At 52.5% G+C, this 22,042-nt stretch overlaps 1 protein-coding gene across 1 annotated transcript in view; it reads left to right on the top strand.

Moving 5' to 3' along the window:
- The window catches only part of TRMU (tRNA 5-methylaminomethyl-2-thiouridylate methyltransferase), a 22,527-nt gene extending 515 nt beyond the window's left edge, over window positions 1-22,012 (top strand). Inside the window, exons 2-11 of the mRNA XM_006888123.1 lie at window positions 1,991-2,156; window positions 4,966-5,072; window positions 12,716-12,838; window positions 16,588-16,760; window positions 18,103-18,156; window positions 18,229-18,295; window positions 20,252-20,352; window positions 20,913-21,057; window positions 21,274-21,356; window positions 21,854-22,012. Of these exons, the coding sequence (XP_006888185.1) occupies window positions 1,991-2,156; window positions 4,966-5,072; window positions 12,716-12,838; window positions 16,588-16,760; window positions 18,103-18,156; window positions 18,229-18,295; window positions 20,252-20,352; window positions 20,913-21,057; window positions 21,274-21,356; window positions 21,854-22,012 (1,178 nt within the window). The remainder of the gene's footprint in view (window positions 1-1,990; window positions 2,157-4,965; window positions 5,073-12,715; window positions 12,839-16,587; window positions 16,761-18,102; window positions 18,157-18,228; window positions 18,296-20,251; window positions 20,353-20,912; window positions 21,058-21,273; window positions 21,357-21,853) is intronic.
- The last annotated feature ends 30 nt before the right edge of the window (window positions 22,013-22,042 follow it).

Here is a 22,042-nt window from a genome sequence, read left to right as displayed (position 1 = left end):
GCGCCCCTCGCCCTTCACCTGCCCTCTCACCTGAGCACCCCTCACCTATGTGCCCTTCTCCCCTTACCTGGCTTCTCACCTGAGCACCCCTCACCTATGTGCCCTTCGCCCCTCACCTATGTGCCCTTCTTCCCTTACCTGGCTTCTCACCTCAGCGCCCCTCGCCCTTCACCTGCCCTCTCACCTGTGCACCTATCACCTATGTGCCCTTCGCCCCTCACCTGTGTGCCCTTCGCCCCTCACCTGGCTTCTCACCTGTGCGCTCCTCACCTGCCCTCTCACCTCTGTGCCCCTCACCTATGTGCCCTGCGCCCGTCAACTGACCTCTCTCTCCGTGTGCCCCTTGCCTCTCACCTGCCCCTCACCTGTCGCCCCTCGCCCCTCACTTATGTACCCTTTTCCCCTCACCTGACCTCTCACCCGTGCTCCCCTCACCTATGTGCCCTTTGCCTGTCAACTGACCTCTCACCTGTGCACCCCTCGCTCCTCACCTGCTCTCTGGCCTGTGCGCCCCTCGCCTTACCGAGGAGCAGAGGGGTCCTGACAAGGTGGGCGGCTGATTTGTTGGGAGGAGGCAGCCCGTGGGAGCTCGTCCCCACAGACGATGTCACCAGAGCACTTTTGGTAGAGGGTCCTTGGCTCCAGTTTGGCCCTGACCTCGTCCACTCCCCATATAACCGCCTCGCCCACCAGCTGCAGCACCTCTTCCTCCTTTCTGTGGTTTCCTGTCTCCGTCTCTGGGTTGTGCAGCTTTGATGTCATACTTCCCAGAACCAATTTCATGATAACTACTTTCCAATACTGTCTTTACTGGCTCTTCATCTGTGCATGTGAGAACACAAAACCCTCTTCTTTCACTTGTTTTTGCATCCCTGTGAAGTTCAGTATTTTCAGTGTTGTCAAAGCAACAAAATACTCTTTAATTTGCTCTTCAGAAGTATCTGGGCTCAATCCACCTATAAAAACCTTTTTTTTTGAGGGGGGGATCCTTCCCTTAAAAAGCTTTCATTCTTTTGGGGATCTGTCAATTTGCCATCCAGTTTGTGTTCTTTCAGTTCCAAAACCTTATCAACGAGCAGCGCTTTGAAAAGTACAGACCCTCTTGACCATCCAGTGACTGGGTCTGTTTTCATCGTGCAGTCTGTCACCTCTCTAAATCGAGAGAAACACTCCTCTCTTTCTTGCTTGTATCCCAGCTCAAGCCTCCAGCAAACACTTTACCGTCATCCCGCTGATTGTTGGTCATGTTGATCTTGGCTTCCCCTGCTGAGTCTTCTTGTTGCTGTACTCGTCCGTGCCCTCTGTTGCAGCCGAGCTGTAGGCAGGGTGGTGCTGGCACGTGGACCCTGTCACGGCAGCAGGGGTGGTGGAGTGCTGTATGGAGCTGGATTTTAAATGGTGGCAGAAGGGTGATGCTTGAATTTGTTCTTCAGCTCTTTCAGCCCAAGAAATGCTGAACACACTCTTCCCGTTTGGTTTTCTAACTCTATTCCTTGTGCATTTCGTCATAACGCTTTGCTTTGTGTTCGTAAGGTTGCTGTCAGTTGTAATACATCTGATGGCACCTAACAACAACTAGAAGTGGATGGTAGTCTGTAGGGAGGTCTGCTGCCAGCTGGAAGGCTCCCTATATGTCTTCAGTTTGAACCCACCGTGGCTCCACGGGAGAAGGATGGACAGAAGAGCCTCTTGTTGAGATTTAGAGCCTTGGAAAGGCAATGGAGGGTCATAGTGGGTCAGTTCCGACCTTATGGCAGTGAATGGAGGAATAGGCTAACCCCAGCCATGTGTAACTGAGGGAGGGGGATTGAGAAGTGTTGTGACGTGATGTCATTTGAGCTGAGCCTTGGAGGAAGCGTAAGGCATTCCCTGAAGGGAGGGGAGGGCGCCATCGTGGCAGTCAGCACAGAGGTGTGATGTGTTGGCTGGGCTTGGCCACCGCGAGGAAGGAGATGTAGGTGCCGAGTTCACTTGCCCATTCTTCCCCCAGGTTATCAGGTGACGGGGGTGTTCATGAAGAACTGGGACTCCCTGGACGAGCATGGCGTGTGCACAGCCGACAGGGACTGTGAGGATGCTTACCGTGTGTGCCAGATCCTCGACATCCCTTTCCACCAGGTGTCCTACGTGAAAGAGTACTGGAACCAGGTGTTCAGGTGAGCGCCACAGACTCGGCCAGCAGCCCTGGGAAGTGGGTGCGCTCTCAGTGGTCAGGACTGTGCCTGGGCCCCACGGGAGCCCCGGGCTCTCTTGTTCCTCTTTAACCACCTTCTGGTCATCTTTTCAGTGATCTCTTGGACTGAGTGATGCTTTTGGCTCTGATTCCTGCTCCAGGAGAGAAAGGCTTGATCTCTCTGGGGAGTGTGGATCCTGTAGGGGGAGATTTGATGCCTGCCTAAGATGTCATAGGTCCTCGGAAAGATCTGAGAAGAAGTCAGGTGATCTAGTCCTCTGTGCCTGGAAACACTGAAATAAAAACTTGTGTAATCCTACCGCCACAGAGAGCTCTGGTGGCTTAGATGTGAGGAGTTGTGCTTCCAGCCTGAAGGCGGGCAGTTCGAATCCACCAGGTTCTCTGCAGGAGAAAGATGAGCAGTCTCCTTCTGTGCAAGTTACATCCTCCTAAAGCCTACTGGAAGATTTTCACAAAAGTATCCTCAATCCCCACAGCACTATTTAGTACTAATCTATGAAGAATAGGGCATTGAATATGAAGAATCAGGATGGAAGACTCATCAGTAACCTTTGTTATGCAGATGACACAGCCTTGCTTGCTGAAAGTGAGGAGGGCTTGAAGCAGTTGCTTCAGAAGATCAATATGGACTGCAGTCTTCAATATGGATTGCATCCCAACTTCAAGACAATAAAAATCCACCACTGGACCAATCAGCAACATCATGACAGAGAAGAAAAGATTGAGACTGTCAGTGACTTCATCTTACTTTGGTCTACAATCAGTATACTTGGTACTAGCAATCAGGAGATCAGGAGATGTATTTCTCTGGAAAAGTCTTTAGTCACAAATCTCTAAATTATTGAGGAGCAGTGATATTAATTTGAGGACCAAGTTGCACCTGATCCAGACCATGGTCTTTTCAGTTACTTTCTCTACATCTGAGAGCTGGACAATGAAGAAGGATGACAGAAGAAGAATTGATGCCTTTGAACGATAGTGTTAGAGAAGAGTACTGAACATCCCATGGATTGCCAAAAAAAAACAAACAGGTTTTTCTTGGAGAAGGTGAAGTCACATTGCTTCTTGGAGGCGAAGATGATGAAGCTTCGTGTCATGTGCTTTGGGCATGTTGTTAGGAGAGGCGTTCCTTGGAGAGGGACATTGTCCTTGGGAAGGTGGAGGGACAGGGAAAGAGAGGAAGACCTTCAACCAGGTAGGCTAACACAGTGACTGTGGCAGTGGGCTTGAGTATGTCAGATGGTGAAGACGGCACAGAATAGTCGTATTCAGATTTGTTGTTCATAGGATTGCTACGAGTCATCCTCTACGGCTCATCAGAAGAAAGGCCTGGTGATCCCCATTTGCAGACTCACTGCTGAAAGCCCAGTGGCGCGCAGACACGCTCTGCACGTGTGGAATCTGGAGTCTACTCTTTGACAACCTTCTGTGTTTACCCTGAACACCCAGTGAGCACTTAAAAACTGTTCCTTTTCCCTGAGTCTTGCTAGTGTTCAAGGAATCGTAGGAGAGCAGAACCAGGTAGGAATGCCTCGTGTTCCCAGGTCTGCGCGTGTTCTGCACAGATGGTGCGGTCACCCCCAGAGGGCCAAAGAAGAGTGGTTCCAGTTAAAGACCAAGGTGCACCTGGTCTGGGCCATCTTTCGTTCCTTGCTGAGCCTCTGAAAGTTAGACAGTGAATAAGGAAGGCTGAAGAAGAACTGATGTCTTTGGATTGCAGTATTGAAGAGCACCGAACATCACATGAACGGCTAAAGGAGCAGGTGCTCCTGCCAGGCAAAGGTGATAAAACTTGGTCTCACATACTCTGGCAATGTTGTCAGGAGAGGCCAGTCCTTGGGAGAAGACATCATGCAGGTAAAAGCGGAGGGTCAGAGAGGAAGATCTTGAACAAGATGCGTGGAGCCAGTGACTGCCACAGTGGGCTTGTCAGAGGTCGTGAGGATGGGTTGTTTAGAAGGTCACTGCCAGTTGTTTGACTCGATGGCACCTGACAGCAGTCAGTCTTAACTCTCGTAGTTCTGTGGGAGGCATGTGCCTTTTCCTCTCTGACAGATTTCCACCATCCACGGGTTCTTGCTTCTGCAGCTTTCACTGTAGCCACCACCTCCCTTGTCCATTCAGTTTAGTGGGGCAGACACCCATTTTGTCAGTGTGGCCAGCTCCGTGTTCTGCAGCCAGGAGGTTGCTGGTCCCTTTTGGTACATTGTAGGTTCCTGGTTGGTGCTCAGGGAGCCCTGGGGCATAGTCCATAAGGAGTTGGCCTGATAACGCAAAGACAGCACATCTTGGAGTCCCGACTCACTAGGTTCTCTGAGTGAGAAAGATGGACAGTCTCATCCCTCATGGTTTACAGCCCCTGAGAACCTGCTGAAGCTTGGCTTGGAGGGGCTGCTGAGAGATGCTGATGTATTTGAGTTTGACTGGTGTTTTCCCAGCAGCCCCGTTTCTCACCCTGAGATGGCAGGATGGCTCTGACCTGGCCCCTGTGCACCTTTGAGGGGACAGGGTGCCCCAGGGCCCCAGTCACAGATGATGACACCGTGTTCATTTATGTATACGTCATGTGCTGAGTGAAAGGTGGAGCTGGTGAGCAGGGGGGTCTGATGAAACATGAAAAACGTCCTCAGGCAGAAGCTCTTCTGTTCCACAGAAAGAAAATACAACTTTATTATTACAACATGAGGAGGCTTAGTCAAGTACCGGGTTTTCCTTTTTCAGCAATGTTTCACACTTAGATATTAAAGGTGGTTTCTTTCCTTTGCTTTCAGCGATTTTTTAAGTGAATATGAAAAAGGAAGGACTCCGAACCCTGACATAATTTGCAACAAGCACATCAAATTCAGCTGTTTCTTCAGTTATGCCGTGGATAATCTTGGTAAGTTGTCAGTGTCACTTTCATCTTTTTTTAAAAAAATCAGAGATTTTCAGAAATAGTCTAAAAACCTTTCTTCAGAAGTCAAGGAAACAGTGAAGACTATGCTATTTTGTATTATTTCTGCATGACATAAAACTTTCTAGTGACTTGTCAGTGCTGAGAACCATGGAGGAGACAGTGGCCCCTCCCTCACAGACCTCACCAGTGTGAGGACAGGGGCCTCAGGAGAGCCAGCCCCAGGGAGTCCGAGGATAGAGATGCACACATCAACACGTGAACTAGGGGAACAGAATTGCGAACCCAGATGTCATCTGTCCACTTATGCCAGCTCATCTTTGATGAAGGGCCATAGTCCACTAATTGGGGAAGATACAGTCTCTAACAAGTGATCTTGGCTGGACCAGACATTGGAGAATAGAAAATGAAACAAGACCCACGTGTCATACTATATGCAAAAACTAACTTGAGATGGATCAGAGACCTAAAACTGTAAAAGCCATCAGTATATAAATAGCAATAAACTTAGGGGCTCAAATTTAGAGTGTTAATGGTCTTTAAAATGCAACTAAAAAGATTGCAAAAGCAGAAGAGAGACTAGATGACTGAGACCTCCTAGAAGAAACAGATGTGGCACATCAGAGGCTTTTCCAAAAGAGTGGAAAAGGGAATCTTTAGACTGGAAAAAATCTTTGGTGATGGCACGTCTGAGAAGGGCTTGATCTGTATGATGTAGAGAATACAAAATGACAAGCAGCCCATTAACAAAACCAACAGAGGACGTGAACAGGTTCCTAACTGCAGATTTTCCCAGTGTCATGCGTCTCCTTATTTCTTGACTGCTCGTAACAAGGGTGTTAATTGTGGCTCCAAGCAAGATGGAACTATTGACAGTTTTGATCTCCTCTCCATCCATCATGACACTCCCTGTTGGTCCAGTGGTAAGAATCTTTGTTTTCTTGATACTGAGGTGCACTCCATATTGAAGGCTGAATTCTTTGATCTTCTGCAACAAGTGATTCAAATCCTCCTCACTTTCAGTGAGCAAGGTTGTGTCATCTGCATGATGCAGGTTATTGATGAGTCTCCCTCCAATCCTGATGCCACACTCCTCTTCACAGAGTCCAGCTTCTTGGATAATTTGCTCGGCATATAGATTGAACAGGTATGGAGATAGAGTGCATTCTTGATACATTCCCTTCGCAATTCCAAACCATGCAGTGCTCCCCTGCTCTGTTCGCACAACAGCCTCCTGGTCCAGGTAGAGGTTCCTCATGAGCACAGTCAAGTGCTCTGGGATTCCCATTCTTCTCAAGGTCAGCCACAACTTGTCATGATGCACACAGTCAGATGCCTTTGCATAGTCGATAAAGCACAAATAGGCGTTCTTCTGATATTCCTTACTTTCAGCCAGGATCCATCTGAAATCAGCAATGATGCCCCTGGTGCCACGGTCTCTTCTCAGTCCTGACTGAACTTATTCCTTTAACAATTGGTATGTGGAATGAATTTAGCTTGAATGTTGGGAAACTGGAAATTGTTAAAAAATGAAATGGAACGCATAAATACTGACATACTAGGCATTAGTGAGATGCGATGGAGCAGCTGTGTCTGCTTGGAGTCAGATAATCATGTTCCACTATGAGGGAATGGAAAGCAAGAAGAATGGTGTTGCATTCATAGTAAAACAATTTCAAGTTCTATCCTCAAATACAATGTTGCGAATGATAGGATAATATCCACACACATACAAGGAAGACCTATGAAATACGACTATTATTCAAATATATTCTCTGACACCTAGTGCCAAAGAGGAAGAACTTGAAATTTTTACCAAATTTTGCAGTCTGAAATGAATCTTACATGTAGTCAAGACGTGCTAACGATAATTGGTGAATGGAATGCAAAAGTAGGAAACAATGAAGAAGGAACAGTAGTTACAATATGTGGGGCTTGGTGATAGAAATGAGGCTGGAAATAGAATGATTGAGTTTTGTACTGGCAATGATTTATTCATTGCAAATATTTTTTTCTAAAAGACACGAAAATGATTTTACGTGTGGATCTCACCTGATTGGTTGTATAGGAGTCAGATTAACTACATTTGTGGAAGAAATCATTGGAGAAACTCAATATCAGCAGTCAAAACTAGGCCAGGGGCAGACTGTGGGTCAGATCAATTACTCATCTGCAAGTTCACACTGAGGCTAAAAAAAAAAAGTAAGTCCACAGGAACCAAGATACGATCTTGAATCAGTTTCATCTGAATTTCATGATCATCTTAAGAATAGGTTTGAGACATTGAACACCAGTGATAGAAGACCAGATGAATTGTGGGATGATATCAAGTATCTTATCCATGAAGAAAGCAGAGGTCATTACAAAAACAGAGGAGAATGAAAAAAATCTAAATGGATGTCAGAAGAGACTCTAAAGATTGCACTGGAGCGTTGAGAAGCCAAATCTAAAGGAAAACATATTGAAGTGAAGGAGCTGAACAGACGATTTCAAAGGGCCACTCAGGAGGACAAAGTAAGTTATAATGGAATGTGCAGAGAGCTGGAATTGGAGAATAAAAAGGGAAGAACTCGCGCTGCATTTCTCAAGCGGAGAGAAGTGAAAAAAAAATTTAAGCCTCATGTCACAATGTTGAAAGGTGCTATGGGGCAATATATTGAATCACCCAGAAAGCATCAAAAGAAGATGGAAGGGAATACACAGTCACTGTACCGGACAGAATTGATTGATACTGAAAAATTTCAGGAAGTACCATTTGAGCAGGAGCCAATGGTAATGAAGGAGGACGTGGAAGCTGCTTTGAAGGCCTTGGCAGAACAATAAGGCCCCAGGAATCGATGTGATGCCAATTGACTTACTTCAATATGCAGCCTTGGATGCACTCACCAGTCTCTGCCAGGAAATTTGGAGAACAGCTGTCTGGCCAACGGATTGAAAGAGGTCTGTATTTGTTCCTACTCCCAAGAAGGGTGATCCAGCTGAATGTGGAAATTCTTGAACTGTATCATTGATATCACATGTTAGCGAAATACTGCTGAATATTAAATAAAACCATCTGAAGTAGTACTTCGATAGGGAAAATGGTACACAAATCCTTTAAACATTGGAAATGGAAATTCCGTGTGATTCAGCCATCTCACATATGTCTCTCCTAGAGAATAAGAGCCATTCGTGAACGGGTTCAGCCACACTCACGTTCATCTCGGCATTATTCCCAGTAGGAAGAGCTCCGTGGATAAAGTAAGGCACAGGCACACAGGGCCGTAATAGTCCACACACGATAGTGTAGGCTGCTCGAGACGCCGTGATATGGGTGAACCCAGAGGATGTTACGCTGAGTGAAATCAGATTTTCGGAGGGGTAAGTACTGTATTTGTCTCAAACTCGGAACCCACTGTCACTGATGGTTCTGCCTCACTGACCTCCCGTCATAAACCTCAGCGGGAGGAGACTGCCCGTCTTTCTCCTGGTGGATTTGAACTGCTGGAGATGAGCCTTTTGGTTAGCGACACAACACCCTTCAGACTGTGCCACCTGAGCGTCCTGTTAGTCACCTGTCATAAAAGTCAAGGAGAAGCTTACACACTGAAACAACCCCAGATGAGATGCACTGTCACAGGGACAGTGGGGCCAGGTGGGTCAGAGGTGGCCAGGCGTGCTCAGGACAGGGCAGGGCTCAGAGTTGTTCCTCACAGGGTCGCCGTGAGTCAGTGGACTTAACGGCACCTGACGACAACCACCACCAGGGAGGAGAGGGCAGGGCGGTATAGTAACCAGAGGGTGGACTCGTGTTAGCAGATGAGGGAAGGGCAGTACACAGTGAGGGTGCAGCGCGCAGGACACAGGGAGTCCCGGGGAGGGACACAGTGCCAGGCAGCCGGGAAAGTGCTGTCACCCTCAGCCCTGCAGCAGTAGACATTGAGGACACCTGTGAGTACGTGCAGACTTGAGGCCGGCTGGCCAGGTGGGGCAGATGGACAGGAGCATCCACAGGTGAGGCTGGCCAGCCAGGTGGGGGAGGTGGACATGGAGGGGATCGTGCAGAGGTGACACTGGGCGGCCAAGTGGGGCAGGTGGATGGGAACATGCAGAGGTGAGGCCGGCCGGCCAGGTGGGGCAGGTGGACGGAAACATGCAGAGGTGATGGATGGGAGTGTGCAGAGGTGAGGCCAGCCAGCCAGGTGGGCCAGGTGGACGGGAGCGTGCCTGTGGCCGCGTGTAGATGGTGGAAAGTGTTTCTCCACGCACGTGTATTTGTGTGCACAGTATGTATATCCAAGGACCCAGCAGAGCGTGCAGGACTGATGTCCAGCAATCTTAGCTATGACTTGAGGGAATGGCTCACTGGGCTTGGGGACTTGGCATCTAGTCCTGGAGGACAGCTGAGTCATTCGGAAGGCCCTCATCCTGCTTGGTGAGCAGTGGCTGCAGAGTTGCATGTGGTCATTGCAGGTGCAACTCTTGCTCTTTCCTCATCCAGAGCAGGAAGAGTGAAGAAGGTTCACGACTTAAGGAAACGGTCAGTCCAAGAACTGATGGGCCATGGAGCGGTCTCTGCTTCCCAACACCGGGAGAGCCAGACTGTTCTGGGTGCCACCAACCACTGCCCTGGTCAGGCATTCAGCAGAAAGTCCTAGACAGAGAGAGGAAGCGAGGATAAAAGAAAAATACTCAAAAACAGTAAAACTCAGACTGGCCGCTCTGTTGGAGATTGATGGAGCCCTGGGGTTGCGGCCTCCCCTTCAAGCCTGGAACTGAACAGAATCGAGTTTCAGCCAAATGACAGACGTCCTGTAAGGTGGACACCGCTGGGGAGAAGTACAGTCCTCAGCACAGCCAGCCGCACTGGCGAACAATGCACCCCTCAGCAGAGCCACCAGATGCACCCAGAGGGCAGCATTTGCCCAGAAACAGCTCTGAAGGCAGGAGGAGGCTGGAGAGAGGGATGGATGGACACAGGAGGCCCAGGGAGGAGTTGGGAAGAGTGCCGTTACAGTGAGAGGAACCAAAATGTGTGTGAGGTGTTGAACGGACAGTCGTGTGCGCTGTAAGCATTGCTCACACTCACAGTCTTTGCTGTGAAGTCAGAACCACCTCGGAGCCCACCCTCCACGGGGACCAGGGCTGCAGATTACATCACAGTCCCGCAGAGCCACTGGGGGACCCAGATTACAGTTAGAAAAGATAAAAATCTGATCACTGGCCAGTGACTCACAAAGTGGAAAAGAATGGACAGGAGAGTGTGATTGTAGATTGTCAGTGACATGAAAGGGACAGCACAGACAATGACAAGGGCCTGTGAGGATCAGACAAAGAATGGGTCTGAATGCCAGCAGCACGGGACCTGCAGGAAGCACCAGAGACGACAGAAGAGCTTGCACAGGCTGGTCGGTGGGAGGACGTAGGGCAGGGGAGGCCGCGGGAGGGAGCGGCTGGTCAGCGTAATGGCACAGGGCAGGGGAAGCCGGGGGAGGACAGCCGGCTGGCGCCTGTGTATCTGATTGACTATCTCTCTCGTGCGAGGAGGGACCCTCATTTGTCTCCAGCAGAGCGGTGCTGGGTTTGAACAGCTGACCTTTGAGCTAACAACACATAACCAGTGTGCTACCCTTCTAGAGTTATTTTTTTTAAAAATAATTTAATGTCACATTGAGGACGAAGGTGAGCTGTGATATTTTCTTGATACCCAAGCCATGATATTTTCTTTTTTCCATATTAGTTTGGATTTTTTTTAAATTTATTTTATTATTTGTGTGTGTGTGTACCGTCAAATCAGATCTGACTGGTACAGGAGGAGAACATTGCCCCTCCTACAGCAGAGCATCTGGTGGATTCAAACCGTGCACCTCTGGGATTGCAGTGCAGCTTTTTGCCACTAGGCCACCAGAGCTCCCTTGGATTTTTTTTTTTAATTCATTCATTCTTGCACATTTTCTTCCCCCTCCCGGTTCACTTTGCAGTACACCTCTTCTTCCAGATTATTGTCACGCATATAATACCTAATCCTATTTTCTTTTTGGATTATTCTTCCCTTCATCTGTTCCAATGCAGTATTCATTATCTGTCTACTCTTCCTGTTCTCCCCCAACCCTTCATGTCAGTCCCCTTTTATAATAGTGGGTTATGCAGTATTTGTTGAATAATAATTTGAGCACATTATTCGAGAAACTGGACTCTGAAGAGGAATGTGGCATCAGGATTAAAGGGAGACTCATCAATAACGTACATTATGCAGATGACAAATCCTTACTTGCTGAAAGTGAGGAGGATCAAGGAATGCAGCTTTCAGTATAGATTGTGTCTCAGTGTCAAGAAAACAAAGATTCCTTCCACTGGACTGATAGGCAGTGTCGTGATGGATGGAGAGGAGACTGAAACTTCATCAACACCTTTGTGCCAGCAGTCAGGAAAAAAGGAGACACATTGCACTGGAAAAATCTGTAGCTAGGGACCTCTCCAAATTATTCAGGAGTAGTGATGTCAGTTTTAGGACTAAGGTGCGTCTGATTCAAACCATAATCTTTCCGATTATTTGCATCTGAGAGGTGGACAATGAGAAAAGAAGATGCCTTAGAGCTGTGGTGGTGGAGAAGAGCACTATCCATCCTATGGACGGCCAGGAGAACAAACAGATATGTCTCGGAGAGGGTGCAGCCGGAGGGCTCTTTGGCGGCAGGAATATAAGGCTTTGCCTCTCATACTTTGGAAAGGCTATTCCTTGGAGAGGGATGTGATGCTGGGACAGGTGGAGGGTCGGTGAAGGAGAGGAAGACCCTTAACCAGGTGGATTGACACACGGTGACTGCTGCGATGGGCTCTAGTGTGTCAAGAAGTGTGAGGATGGCGCAGGACAGGACATAGATCTTTTGTTCATACTTGACAGCACCTAACAACAACATGCGGTGTTTGCCCTTTTGTGACAGATAGTTCATTCAGAATAATGCCCTCCAGGATCTAGAGCTGTTTTCAAGCCACAGAACAGTAAAGAGGAGCAAAGATGTCTGCAATTTCACTTCCCAGTATGCGAATTGCCTGAGATTTCCCCTCCCTCTGCTTATACTTAAAGCAATGACTGTGTACTTAATTGGCTTTTGGATGATGCAGGATGGGGCCAAGTTCAGATCTATGTTCATAGGTCACTGAGTCTTCAACTTGAGGACATCTAACAACAACTGAATGTTACAAGCATTTTCCCACCTGGTTAAAAAGTATAAATATCCTCTGCAGTGGTACCGGGTTCTCTCCCTTCCCTTTTTTAACATTTTGATTGTTTTCAAGTTTTATTTAATATCAGAAAGGAGTCAAATTTTTGTGTTCTAGTCCTTTTGTACCTTTTTAATTATTCCCTAAAACTGGACTGAAAGGATACAGGGTAACATACTGAAATCTGAAAGTGTAGTGTAACTTTGTAGCAAAGTTGTATCACTTTAAAGTCAGACCAAGGCTTTGCTGCCACTTAGAGGGGGAGGGAGACGGCTGTAGCCTTTTAAGTTCCGACATTAGGAGAACTGCAGGTGTGTTTGGTGGCTATGGCAAGGGTCGGGTGCTGATAAGGGCCAGTGTGAGACTGCGGGATGCGCCCATCAATGCCCACCTCATGTGTGACCCTGCACCTCCAAAACTCCCAGGAGCTGATGCTGTGGCCACAGGTCACTACGCGCGGACGTCTCTGGAGGATGAGGAGGTCTTCCAGCAGAAGCACGTGAAGCGGCCCGAAGGGCTTTTCAGAAACCGATTTGAAGTGAGAAACGGTGAGTCCAGGCACAGAGGTGGGAGCCTGGTGTGTACACGCGGGCTGGGCTTTGAGGGACACCAGGGATGTGGTCCATGTAGCCCTCATCCTCAACGTCTGCATGTTTGTTTGAAACACCATCCCCAAGGGATGCATTCCCCACAAGGGTCTGTGACTGGGGGCAGAGGTCAGATGCCTCGTGGGCCGGTAGAGAATGGAATCCATAATTGATAATACAGTTGTGAGCTGCGGGTGCGGGTGAGCAGGTGACTCAGAGAACACTGGAGGGGACGAGAGTGTCGGCAGCACCACAGCTGTCCCCAAGGCCAGGGTCCTCACTGTGGGGTTCTGGTGGGCTGGGCATCAGGGGTCTGTGGGTGAATGGGCCAGATGGGGCTTGCCCTCGCCGTGGGCCAGCGGTCAGCTTGGCCGTCCACAGCCGGTACATGAGGCATACCTGTGGTTTGCATGTGGCAGAGGCCAGGGTTTCTCCTTCCATAAAACCCATCAATGCCAGACAGGAACCTTGGGGGCTGCTGGACTGTCCTCAGTACCTGTGCATGCAGGGAGATAAGCTCACGTAGTCCCCAAGTGAACAGAGCAGGCTGGGGCCCCCTTTCCGCAGGAACCCCATGTGCTGAGCTCACTAAGAGTGCTGGTCTCCTGGGTACCATCGGGGGGCTGGGTCAAGCTTGCTCCTGGCCCCTCTGGACCTGGAGAAGCTCTGAGATTGGACAGGTGCTTACACACTGTAGACTCCTAACAGCCCGGTGCGTGTCTCCCGTTTTCCAGGTGTGGAGACAGGGCTTGGCAGATGTCTCTCTAGCACAGGAGGTGGGCTGGGTTTGAACCTGGTTCCCCAGCGAGCCCGGCTGCTGCTCACTCAGGGTCACTCTGCCCCGTGAGCCCTTAGAAGCTTGGCACCTGTGTTTGTATTTACTGTGACTTGGTGAAAGTGACAGAGTCTGCTATCTCTTCCCATGATGCACCCGGGCTTGTCCCTGCCTGTTTCCTCCTCCCCTCCCTCGGTGAGGAAAGCAGCCACACTCACAGCAGTGATGCCACACTCACAGCAGTGATGCCCCCTAACTGACTGCAGCCTGATGAGGGCTCTGAGGGCACTGGCCTGCTAGGGCTCCGAGTGGGAGCCTCTGCTGTCCGGGGGTGCTGCCCAGCCAGGCCTTCCTTCTGGAGTCGGGCTCCCTTCATCTGCCCCCTGGGCTGCTGGTGCTGGTGCTTGAGGGTGGGACTCACCTCTCGGCCTTTCCCTAGCTCAGCCTCTCGTGTTCTGGCCAGTCCACCTTGGAAGGACACAGCAGGACACGGGTTTGGGTGCAAAGTCAAGTCTTTGGAACTCATGCTGCTGTCCTCCCCTTGGCCCCCAAAGCTGGCTCACCACATGAACTGACCGTGGCTCCAGAGTTGATGCTGACACCTAGCCTGCTTTTCCTCTCAGGACTGTGGGGCCTTCACCAGGGGCCACAGGTGGTCCAGTCTCTCTGCAGGTGCCCCGATGCAGGTGCCCCAGGTTCTGAAGGTCCTGCGGCAGGTGCCCCAGGCTCTGCAGGTGCACTGGCCTGGGCTGGGCTGAGTTCTGTGTGTTGTTTTCACTGTCAGCACACAGTGCCTCATTTGCAGTGTCTTTATTGGGCAGAGAAACTTCCCTGCAGGCTCACTGTGTTGCCCTGGGGAGTAAACTAGGCTGTATGAGCCAGCCCGGGGAGGTGCAATTGGCAGAGACCTCTCCGGCCCCTGGGCCCTGGCCACCCCACGTCAAGTGGTGCTGCCACCAGTCTGGCTGGCCCAGGGAGAGGATGACAGGGAACATGCCCAGGCCTCTGGGCAGTGGCTTCTTCTGACCAGCAGTACTGCCGGCCTGGCCACGCAGCTGTGTGCGAAGCACCTGTGCAGGCCACCCTTGGCAGGGCGAGCTCCTCCCTCCTCCCGGGACGGCCGTTCAGCGTGTGCTGGCCACGATTCTTTCTCAAGTTGGAGACTTTGTTCTTGGTCAGCCCAGCCCGAGGCGATGCTCACGCCGCCCTCACCCTGTACTGTGTGGTGCTGGCCAGTGCCCGTCCTGATTCCCTGATGAAGGTAGAGCAGAGTTTGGCAGGCAGTTCTGTTCCCGGATGGCCTGGTGACAGAGTTCCCCTGTTGGCGCATGGACCCCCTCACTGTGTGATGCACAGACAGCGATGAATTAAAGTTAGGAGTGCAGGCCCAGCCTCCCACCTGCCCAGAGCCTGAGGCAAGTCGTTCACCATCTGGGCCTCCACTTCCTCGTCTGTGAAATGGGGATGGAGACAGGGCCGTCCACCTGGCACATGGGAGAGTCAGCCAGGCTACGTACATGATGTCACCACTGTCCTGTCACATGGCTGGCCAACACCATCCTGTTGCGTGGGTGACATGCTCCATTTCTGAGTCATTGAGACCTCTCTGTCCTCACTACTATCACGTTGATTCCCACTCATAGTGACCCTGCAGGAGAGAGCAGAACTGCTTCCCCTGAGCCTCCAAAGCCTGCAGACAGCGTTTCCACAAGCAAACGGCTGCACCTTTCTCCTGCGGAGTGACTGGAGGGTTTGGACCACCCATCTTTTGTTTAGCTGAGCAGCCTTTTATCTGCTGTGCCACCAGGGATGTAGGTGCGCTGTGCAGAAAGGGCCCTGCAGCAGGTGAAGGCCCCAGGGAGACACTTTAGGGTCGAGCTGGGACCCCTGAGTGGAGAGCCTCACAGTTCCAGTCCAGGGTGCTGTGAGCCAGCAGTGGGGTCCAGGCCAGAGGCAGGGGTCCTTACTTTCCTGAGGCAAGGCCATGTGACCCAGGTCAGTCACTTGGAAGCCTCACCTGAAAGGCCCCCTCAGAGGACTCTAGAGGTCGCCGCCGTCAGACACGACCTGGACTCTGAGCAGACACTGCTGTTACCAGGAATGGCAGTGAGGTTCTGCGTACCCATCGCAAGCACAGCTTCGGCCACGAGTCCACTCACTCCTACAGCCAGGAGGACAGAGCTGTCCACAGCGTGGCCAGGCTGTGTGTTCTCACAGACACAGACTGCTTCCCTCCCTGCAGAGCAGCTGGTGGCTGCGAACCACTCACCTTCCAGATAGCAGCCCAGCATGTAACCACTGCACCACCAGCATCCTGGGAAGTGCCTGCATGGACACATCCTGAGAAAACACCACTCACTGCTCATTGGACTGCCCTCCTCCCTGCTTTCTGCCTCCCCGCTGTCCACCTCCCCCCTGCCCACTTCCCTGCTGTCCACCTCCCAGCTGCCTGCCTCCCTGCTGTCCACCTTGCTGCCCACCTCTCTGCTGTCCATTGCCTTGATGTCCACCTCCCTGCTGTCCACCTCCCAGCTACCCACTTCCCCTCTGTCCTCCTCCCCTCTCTCCACCTCCCTGATGTTATGGTCCGCTCTCATTTTTAACTGACTCTTGTTTTTCTCTCTTCAGAACATTTTCTCATGGTGGGTTTTTTCCCAGTTTTGAAAACACTATCTAAAATGTGAAATAGAATAGACTTCTTTATCACATAAATTTCATCTTCTTGTGTTATCTTTTTCAGTAGTAGCCAAATTAGGAATAATGATTTTCCTATAATATTCATGACTATTGGTTTTTTGTATTGGTGGATTTTATTTTGGTTTTTTGCCGGGTTGTCTGCTGTTTCTCACACACAGGGGTAACTGGAGTAAGCAGAAGGGCGGTGAAGGCCAATGTCTGTCTGTATTCAACCTCTTTTGTTCTTTGCTCTTGGCAGCGGTAAGACTCCTCCAGGCAGCTGACAGCTTTAAAGACCAGACCTTCTTTCTCAGCCAGGTTTCCCAGGATGCCCTGAGGAGAACCATCTTCCCTCTGGGGGGATTAACCAAAGGCTTTGTAAAGAAAATAGCTGCTGAGAATGGACTTCATCACGTGCTTCAGAAAAAGGAGGTACCCTTTGCCTCAGCTTAGTGAGGTGTTTACGCTCACGTTTATATAATTACCTGCAAATTGTTGGCGCCAAAGAAGACATCCACCCCCTAGCCCCTGCCCACCCACCCTCCACCCACCCATCTATCCACCTAGTCATCCAAGCTTCCATCCACTCACCTACCACCCACCTGCTCCTCCATCCTGCTGCCCCCCTGGTCACTCCGCCATCTGTTCACTCACCCACCCACTTACCCTCCCTGCCCATCCACCTAGCCACTCATCAGTCTGTCCATCTCTCTACCCACCCACCTACACACCCATTCACATAACCACAACCATTTCCTCACCCCTTACCCATCCACACACCTGGCCGTGTATCTGTCCATACATCTTTCCCACCATCTACCTCCTCCTTCATCTACCCATCCATCCATATACCCACTTAACTACTCACGTATCCACCTGTCCGTCCTTCCTTCCATCCATCCATCCATCCCCCATCCATCCATCCATCCATCCATCCATCCATCCATCCATCCATCCATCCATCCATCCCTCCCTCCATCTTCCCACCTGTTCATTCATTCGTTTGCTGATCTACCTACTCACTCACCCTCCCCGTCTTTCCCTCTGTCCACTCACTCACCAGCCTGTCCATCCGTCCCCTCCCCTCACCATGTCCCCGTCCGCTCACTCACCGACCTGCTCACATCATCCTCCATCTTCACACCTCCCCACCGCCCTTCACTTCCTCAGTAACCCCCCCACCCCCACCCCGTGTCAGCTCAGCTAGTCAGTGTTCGGTCGTTGCTCTGTGGTAGAAGCTGAGGGAGCTGTGGGCTGTGTGGACAGGCCTTGACCGTCTAGACCCCCCCTTCTAGAGGCAACACTGCCCGAGGGTCGTGTCGCTCACGGAATGTGGCAGCTCCAGATAGAGCTGGGGGAGCACAGGGCTGTGTGTCTTCCCTTGATATCCCTGATGTTGGTGTCTGGCCCGGCCCAGCCCGTCTGCTTCCTGCCCCTTCTCCGGTCCCTTCTCACCGTACATGTGGGGTGGGGCTGGGAGCTCGGCACTGAAGCACTGTTTATGCTGCTGGACATTCTGGTTGCTGATTCCACGCTTGTTCCTGAGGCAGCTGGTGTGACATTCTGCAGCAAGGGCTTAATACACTGGCCTAGCACGAAGTGACCCTAACACCCACCAGGGCCAACACCTGCTGCAGCAGGACAGCCAGGCCCTGTGCCAGGCGGGTGGGTCGGGGCAGGAGGGAGGCCAAGCAATGCTATGTAGGGCATCCCGACGGAGCCCAGCCCGCTCCACATAGGCTGGCTGGCTCACACGGCACCATTCTCCTTTCAGAGCATGGGCATCTGCTTCGTGGGTAAAAGAAACTTTGAGAACTTCATCCTTCAGGTGAGTGACGGGTGCACTGAGGGTGCTGTGTCCCTGCCCGGCTGGCGCCTTGTGACCACCCTTTGCTTTCAGTACCTGCAGCCTCGGCCTGGGCGCTTCATCTCCATAGAAGACAACACGGTCCTGGGAGCACATCAAGGTGAGCTGCACCATCCCACCCCGGGGATGTCACTCTGCTCTGCCGTCAGAGGTGGGTCATGGAGGCCTGTCTGCCCGTGTCATGCAGGAGGCAGCTAGGACATTTAGCACCAACTTCAATTAGAGACCTTTCCATATTAAGAAGTAGTTATGTGTCATTGGATTAGCTACAACTCATAGCAACTTAGAACAAAGGGTTTGACTCTTGTCCTGTCCTGTGCCATCCTCACCGTCTCTGATACACCCAAGTCCATTGTGACAGTCACCGTGTCAATCCATCTCATTAAGGGGCTTCCTTTCTTATGCTGACCCTTCACCTTCCCAAGTATGAAGGCCCTCTCCAGCGAGAAGCCCCTCCTAATAACGTTAAGAAGCACCCTCTCTCTCTCTCTCTCTCTCTTTTTTTAAAAAAAGATAGTGTACTGTGTTTTCAGTGAGAGTTTGCACAGCAGATGGGTTTCCCGTTAATGGTTTTCTCCACAAACTGTCCGGGGACTTGGTTACATTCCCCGTGTGCCCCCTTTCTCAGTGTTCCCAGGAATCGCGCCCTCCGCCTTGGGCTCATCTTTGCAGCATAGCAGTGTTGTCTGTGAGTCTCCTGTGGGTGGTTTGGTGAGGAGCGCAGCGCTCACAGGTGGTGACTGACTGTGTGTTATGGGCCGTCCTGACCCTCAGCTAATGGGTGACCAGGTCACCTGTGGTTCAGCGCTTAGACCGTCTCTGTCTGGACAGTCGTCTCGGAGCATCAGATGGTCCAGCAAGCCTGGACGCGAAGGTTTGGAGCACTGGTTCAAGCTTTGCTCCATTTTGTCCAGGACCAGCTCGTGTGGCTCTGGGTGGAAGCTGGGCACCGACTGATTGTGGTCTCTAGACAGAGGAGGTCGTAGCGCCTATGGACGGTGGCCTCATAGGTGAGGTTCCCCATGGACGGTGTGCACCGTGGATGGTGTGTCCCATGGACGGTCTGTCCTATGGGCAGTCTCCCTCATGAACGGCCTGCCCCAGGGACTGTCTCATGGACATTTTGCCCCGTGGGCCATTGGTCTTGTGGACAGTGTGTCTTGTGGGCAGTGTGTCCCGTGGACGGTGTGTCCCGTGGACGGTCTGCACATAGATGGTCTGTCCCATGGGCAGTGTGCCATGTGGATGGTCAGTCCTATGGATGGCGTGTCCCATGAGCGATATGTCCTGTGAGCCGTCTGTCCCATGGGCTGTCTCATGGGCAGGGTGTCAGGTGGACAGTGTGTCCTGTGGACGGTGTGTCCCCTGAGCCATCTGTCCCATGGATGGTCTGCGCGTGGACGGTCTGCGCTGTGGGCTGTCTTCTCTGAGTCTGGTCTGCTTGTCTCTCTGGCTCAGGATAAGCAGGGACCAGTACTGTGTCTTAGGTGGGTGCTCTGAGCAGACACTACACTCAAGTGAGGCCGTGTGGCGTTGGTGAGGCTGTGACCAGCAAGGCTGTGTGGCATCAGGCGAGACTGCAGTGTAGCTTTGTGAACTGTGTTGCTTGTTTGCGTCTTCCCGGGGGTGTGAGGCAGTGAGGTTCCTAGGAAACCGGCCATCTGTCTGTGCGCAGGGGCCTCACAGTGAGGTGGCCCAAAGCCCCAGGCCCCGCCCTGCAGCAAGCCCCGCTCTGGAAGGACGTGGACCTGCGGCTCGGTCTCCGAGGCTGTGCATCTCCGTGGAAGCAGTGGTCCGTCTTCCTCCCGAGGAGCGGCTGGCGGCCTTTGCCGGCACTTTCCTGGCCACCTTCAGTGCTCCACGTGATCATGTAGGCTACTGGACACCATGAGGGACCATGTGCCCCACGGTCTGGCTGTTGCCTGGTGGTCCAAGTGCCCACACCTCCCCAGCTGGGGGGGGGCCTCAGTGCCCGGTGGTTGTTGGTGTCCACTGACCCACGTGCCCTCCCCGCCAGCAGAGGTGCTGGCCTCACTGCACACCTCTCTCCACATAGGCTGGTTCCTGTACACTTTGGGCCAGAGAGCTCGGATCGGGGGCCTGCGGGAGCCCTGGTACGTGGTGGAGAAGGACAGCGCCAAGGGGGACATCTTTGTGGTGAGTGGTGCAGCCTTGACCCCGCAGAGCAGCCTGCATGTGTGTGCGTGTGTGAGTGTCCAAGCACACGGTGTGTACGCACGAGTGTGAGTGTGCGCGTGCGTGCCCAGTGTGGATGTGCGTGTGAGTGTACGTGCCCATGGGGGGGTGTGCACGTGTGTGAGTGTGTGTGCCCATGGTGTGTAATGAGAGCAGGTGCTGGGAGCTCCTGGGCAGTGGCCTGGGCCTTACTTCCCAGGAGGAGATGAAGCAGGTTTGCCCTGCTAGCGGTCCCCACATGCACACCCCATCTTCTCTGGGGGTCGGAGGTGAGTCCCCCTCCACCGTGATGACCCTGCATGAGTGACTGCAGTGAAGAGCAAGGCTCTCCTCCCCTGGGCATAAGGGCCCACCTGTAAGGTGCTCGTTGACAGCCTGTGGCCTGTCCCTGTGGACAGTGTGCCTCTGAGTATCCACTGACCAGTGCTGGTCCCCAGTGGTGGGTTTGCCGGGTGCTGGGCGTCACTAGGGGAGCAGAGTGGGCATGGCAGCCCTCGGCCTCACAGCGCGTCCCCCCGCAGGCCCCCCGCATGGACCACCCTGCCCTGTACCGGGACCTGCTGCGGACCAGCCGCGTGCACTGGATCACGGAGGAGCCGCCCCCGGTCCTGGTCCGCGACAAGATGATGGAGTGCCACTTCCGGTTCCGCCACCAGATGGCGCTAGGTGACTGGGCAAGCGGGCCAGCACGTGGGGCTGTGGGCAGGAGGTTCACACCGACGGCTGGTTCAGAGCCCCCTGCCCACTGTGGAGGGAGAGGAGGGGGCTGGGAGCAGTGTGTGCCCCGACTTTGTCCTGCTGGGCAACCTCCTGGCTTCATTATTGCTGCTGCTTCCCTGGGGGGTCCGAGGTGAACCCCTCTCAGGCCACTCTTGTCCCCAGTGCCTTGTGTGCTGACCCTCAACCAGGACGGCACCGTGTGGGTGACCGCTGTGAAGGCTGTGAGGGCACTTGCCCTCGGCCAGGTGAGTATGGCCCCGGGGCTGGGCTGGGCTGGGCTGTTGGGGGTGGGAGGTACCCCTGGGGGAGGCAGGCCCATGCTGCCCAGGGCCCTCACATGGCCGGGCCTCAGCCTGTCCTGTGACAGTTCCCGGGACTGAGGCAGCATGGAGAAAGCCCAGCTGTCCTGTGACTTAACAGGGTTGCTGTGTGAGGGGACCCCTGACCGGGGAGGTGGGAGTGGGTGCCCAGCAGGCAGTGTGTGCTGACCATCCCAGGACAGGGCAGTGAGGCTGCAGCTGCTTAGAGCTTGATGGAGGTCACGGGGAGCCCTGAGGAGGGAGTGAAGCCCACTCCTCCCCTCAGATTCCCTGGGGTTCTCAAGACAGCTTGTGTGGTGGGTCTGTGACTATCCCCTGGGGGACAGATCTGCCTCCCTGCCTCTTGTAAAGCTGTTGGGAGCACTGACCCCGCGCCCCTCTGTCTGTCCCGGCCTCGGGTGGTGACTGTCTTCTATCTACAGTTTGCTGTCTTCTACAAGGGAGACGAATGTCTAGGCAGCGGCAAGATCCTGCGGCTGGGGCCGTCCGCCTACACGCTGCAGAGGGGTCAGAGCAGGTCCCCGGTGGCCAGCTCTGGAGATGGCACTGCTGAGGACCCAGGCCCCAGCCCCACGCCCTGACCCCAGATCTGCTGCTGCTACTGCTGTTAA

Source organism: Elephantulus edwardii, unplaced genomic scaffold (genome assembly GCF_000299155.1).
Source record: "Elephantulus edwardii isolate Elephantulus edwardi_28Jun2011 unplaced genomic scaffold, EleEdw1.0 scaffold00064, whole genome shotgun sequence".
Taxonomy (NCBI): Eukaryota; Metazoa; Chordata; class Mammalia; order Macroscelidea; family Macroscelididae; genus Elephantulus; species Elephantulus edwardii.
This window is presented reverse-complemented; position numbering and strand designations above follow the sequence as displayed.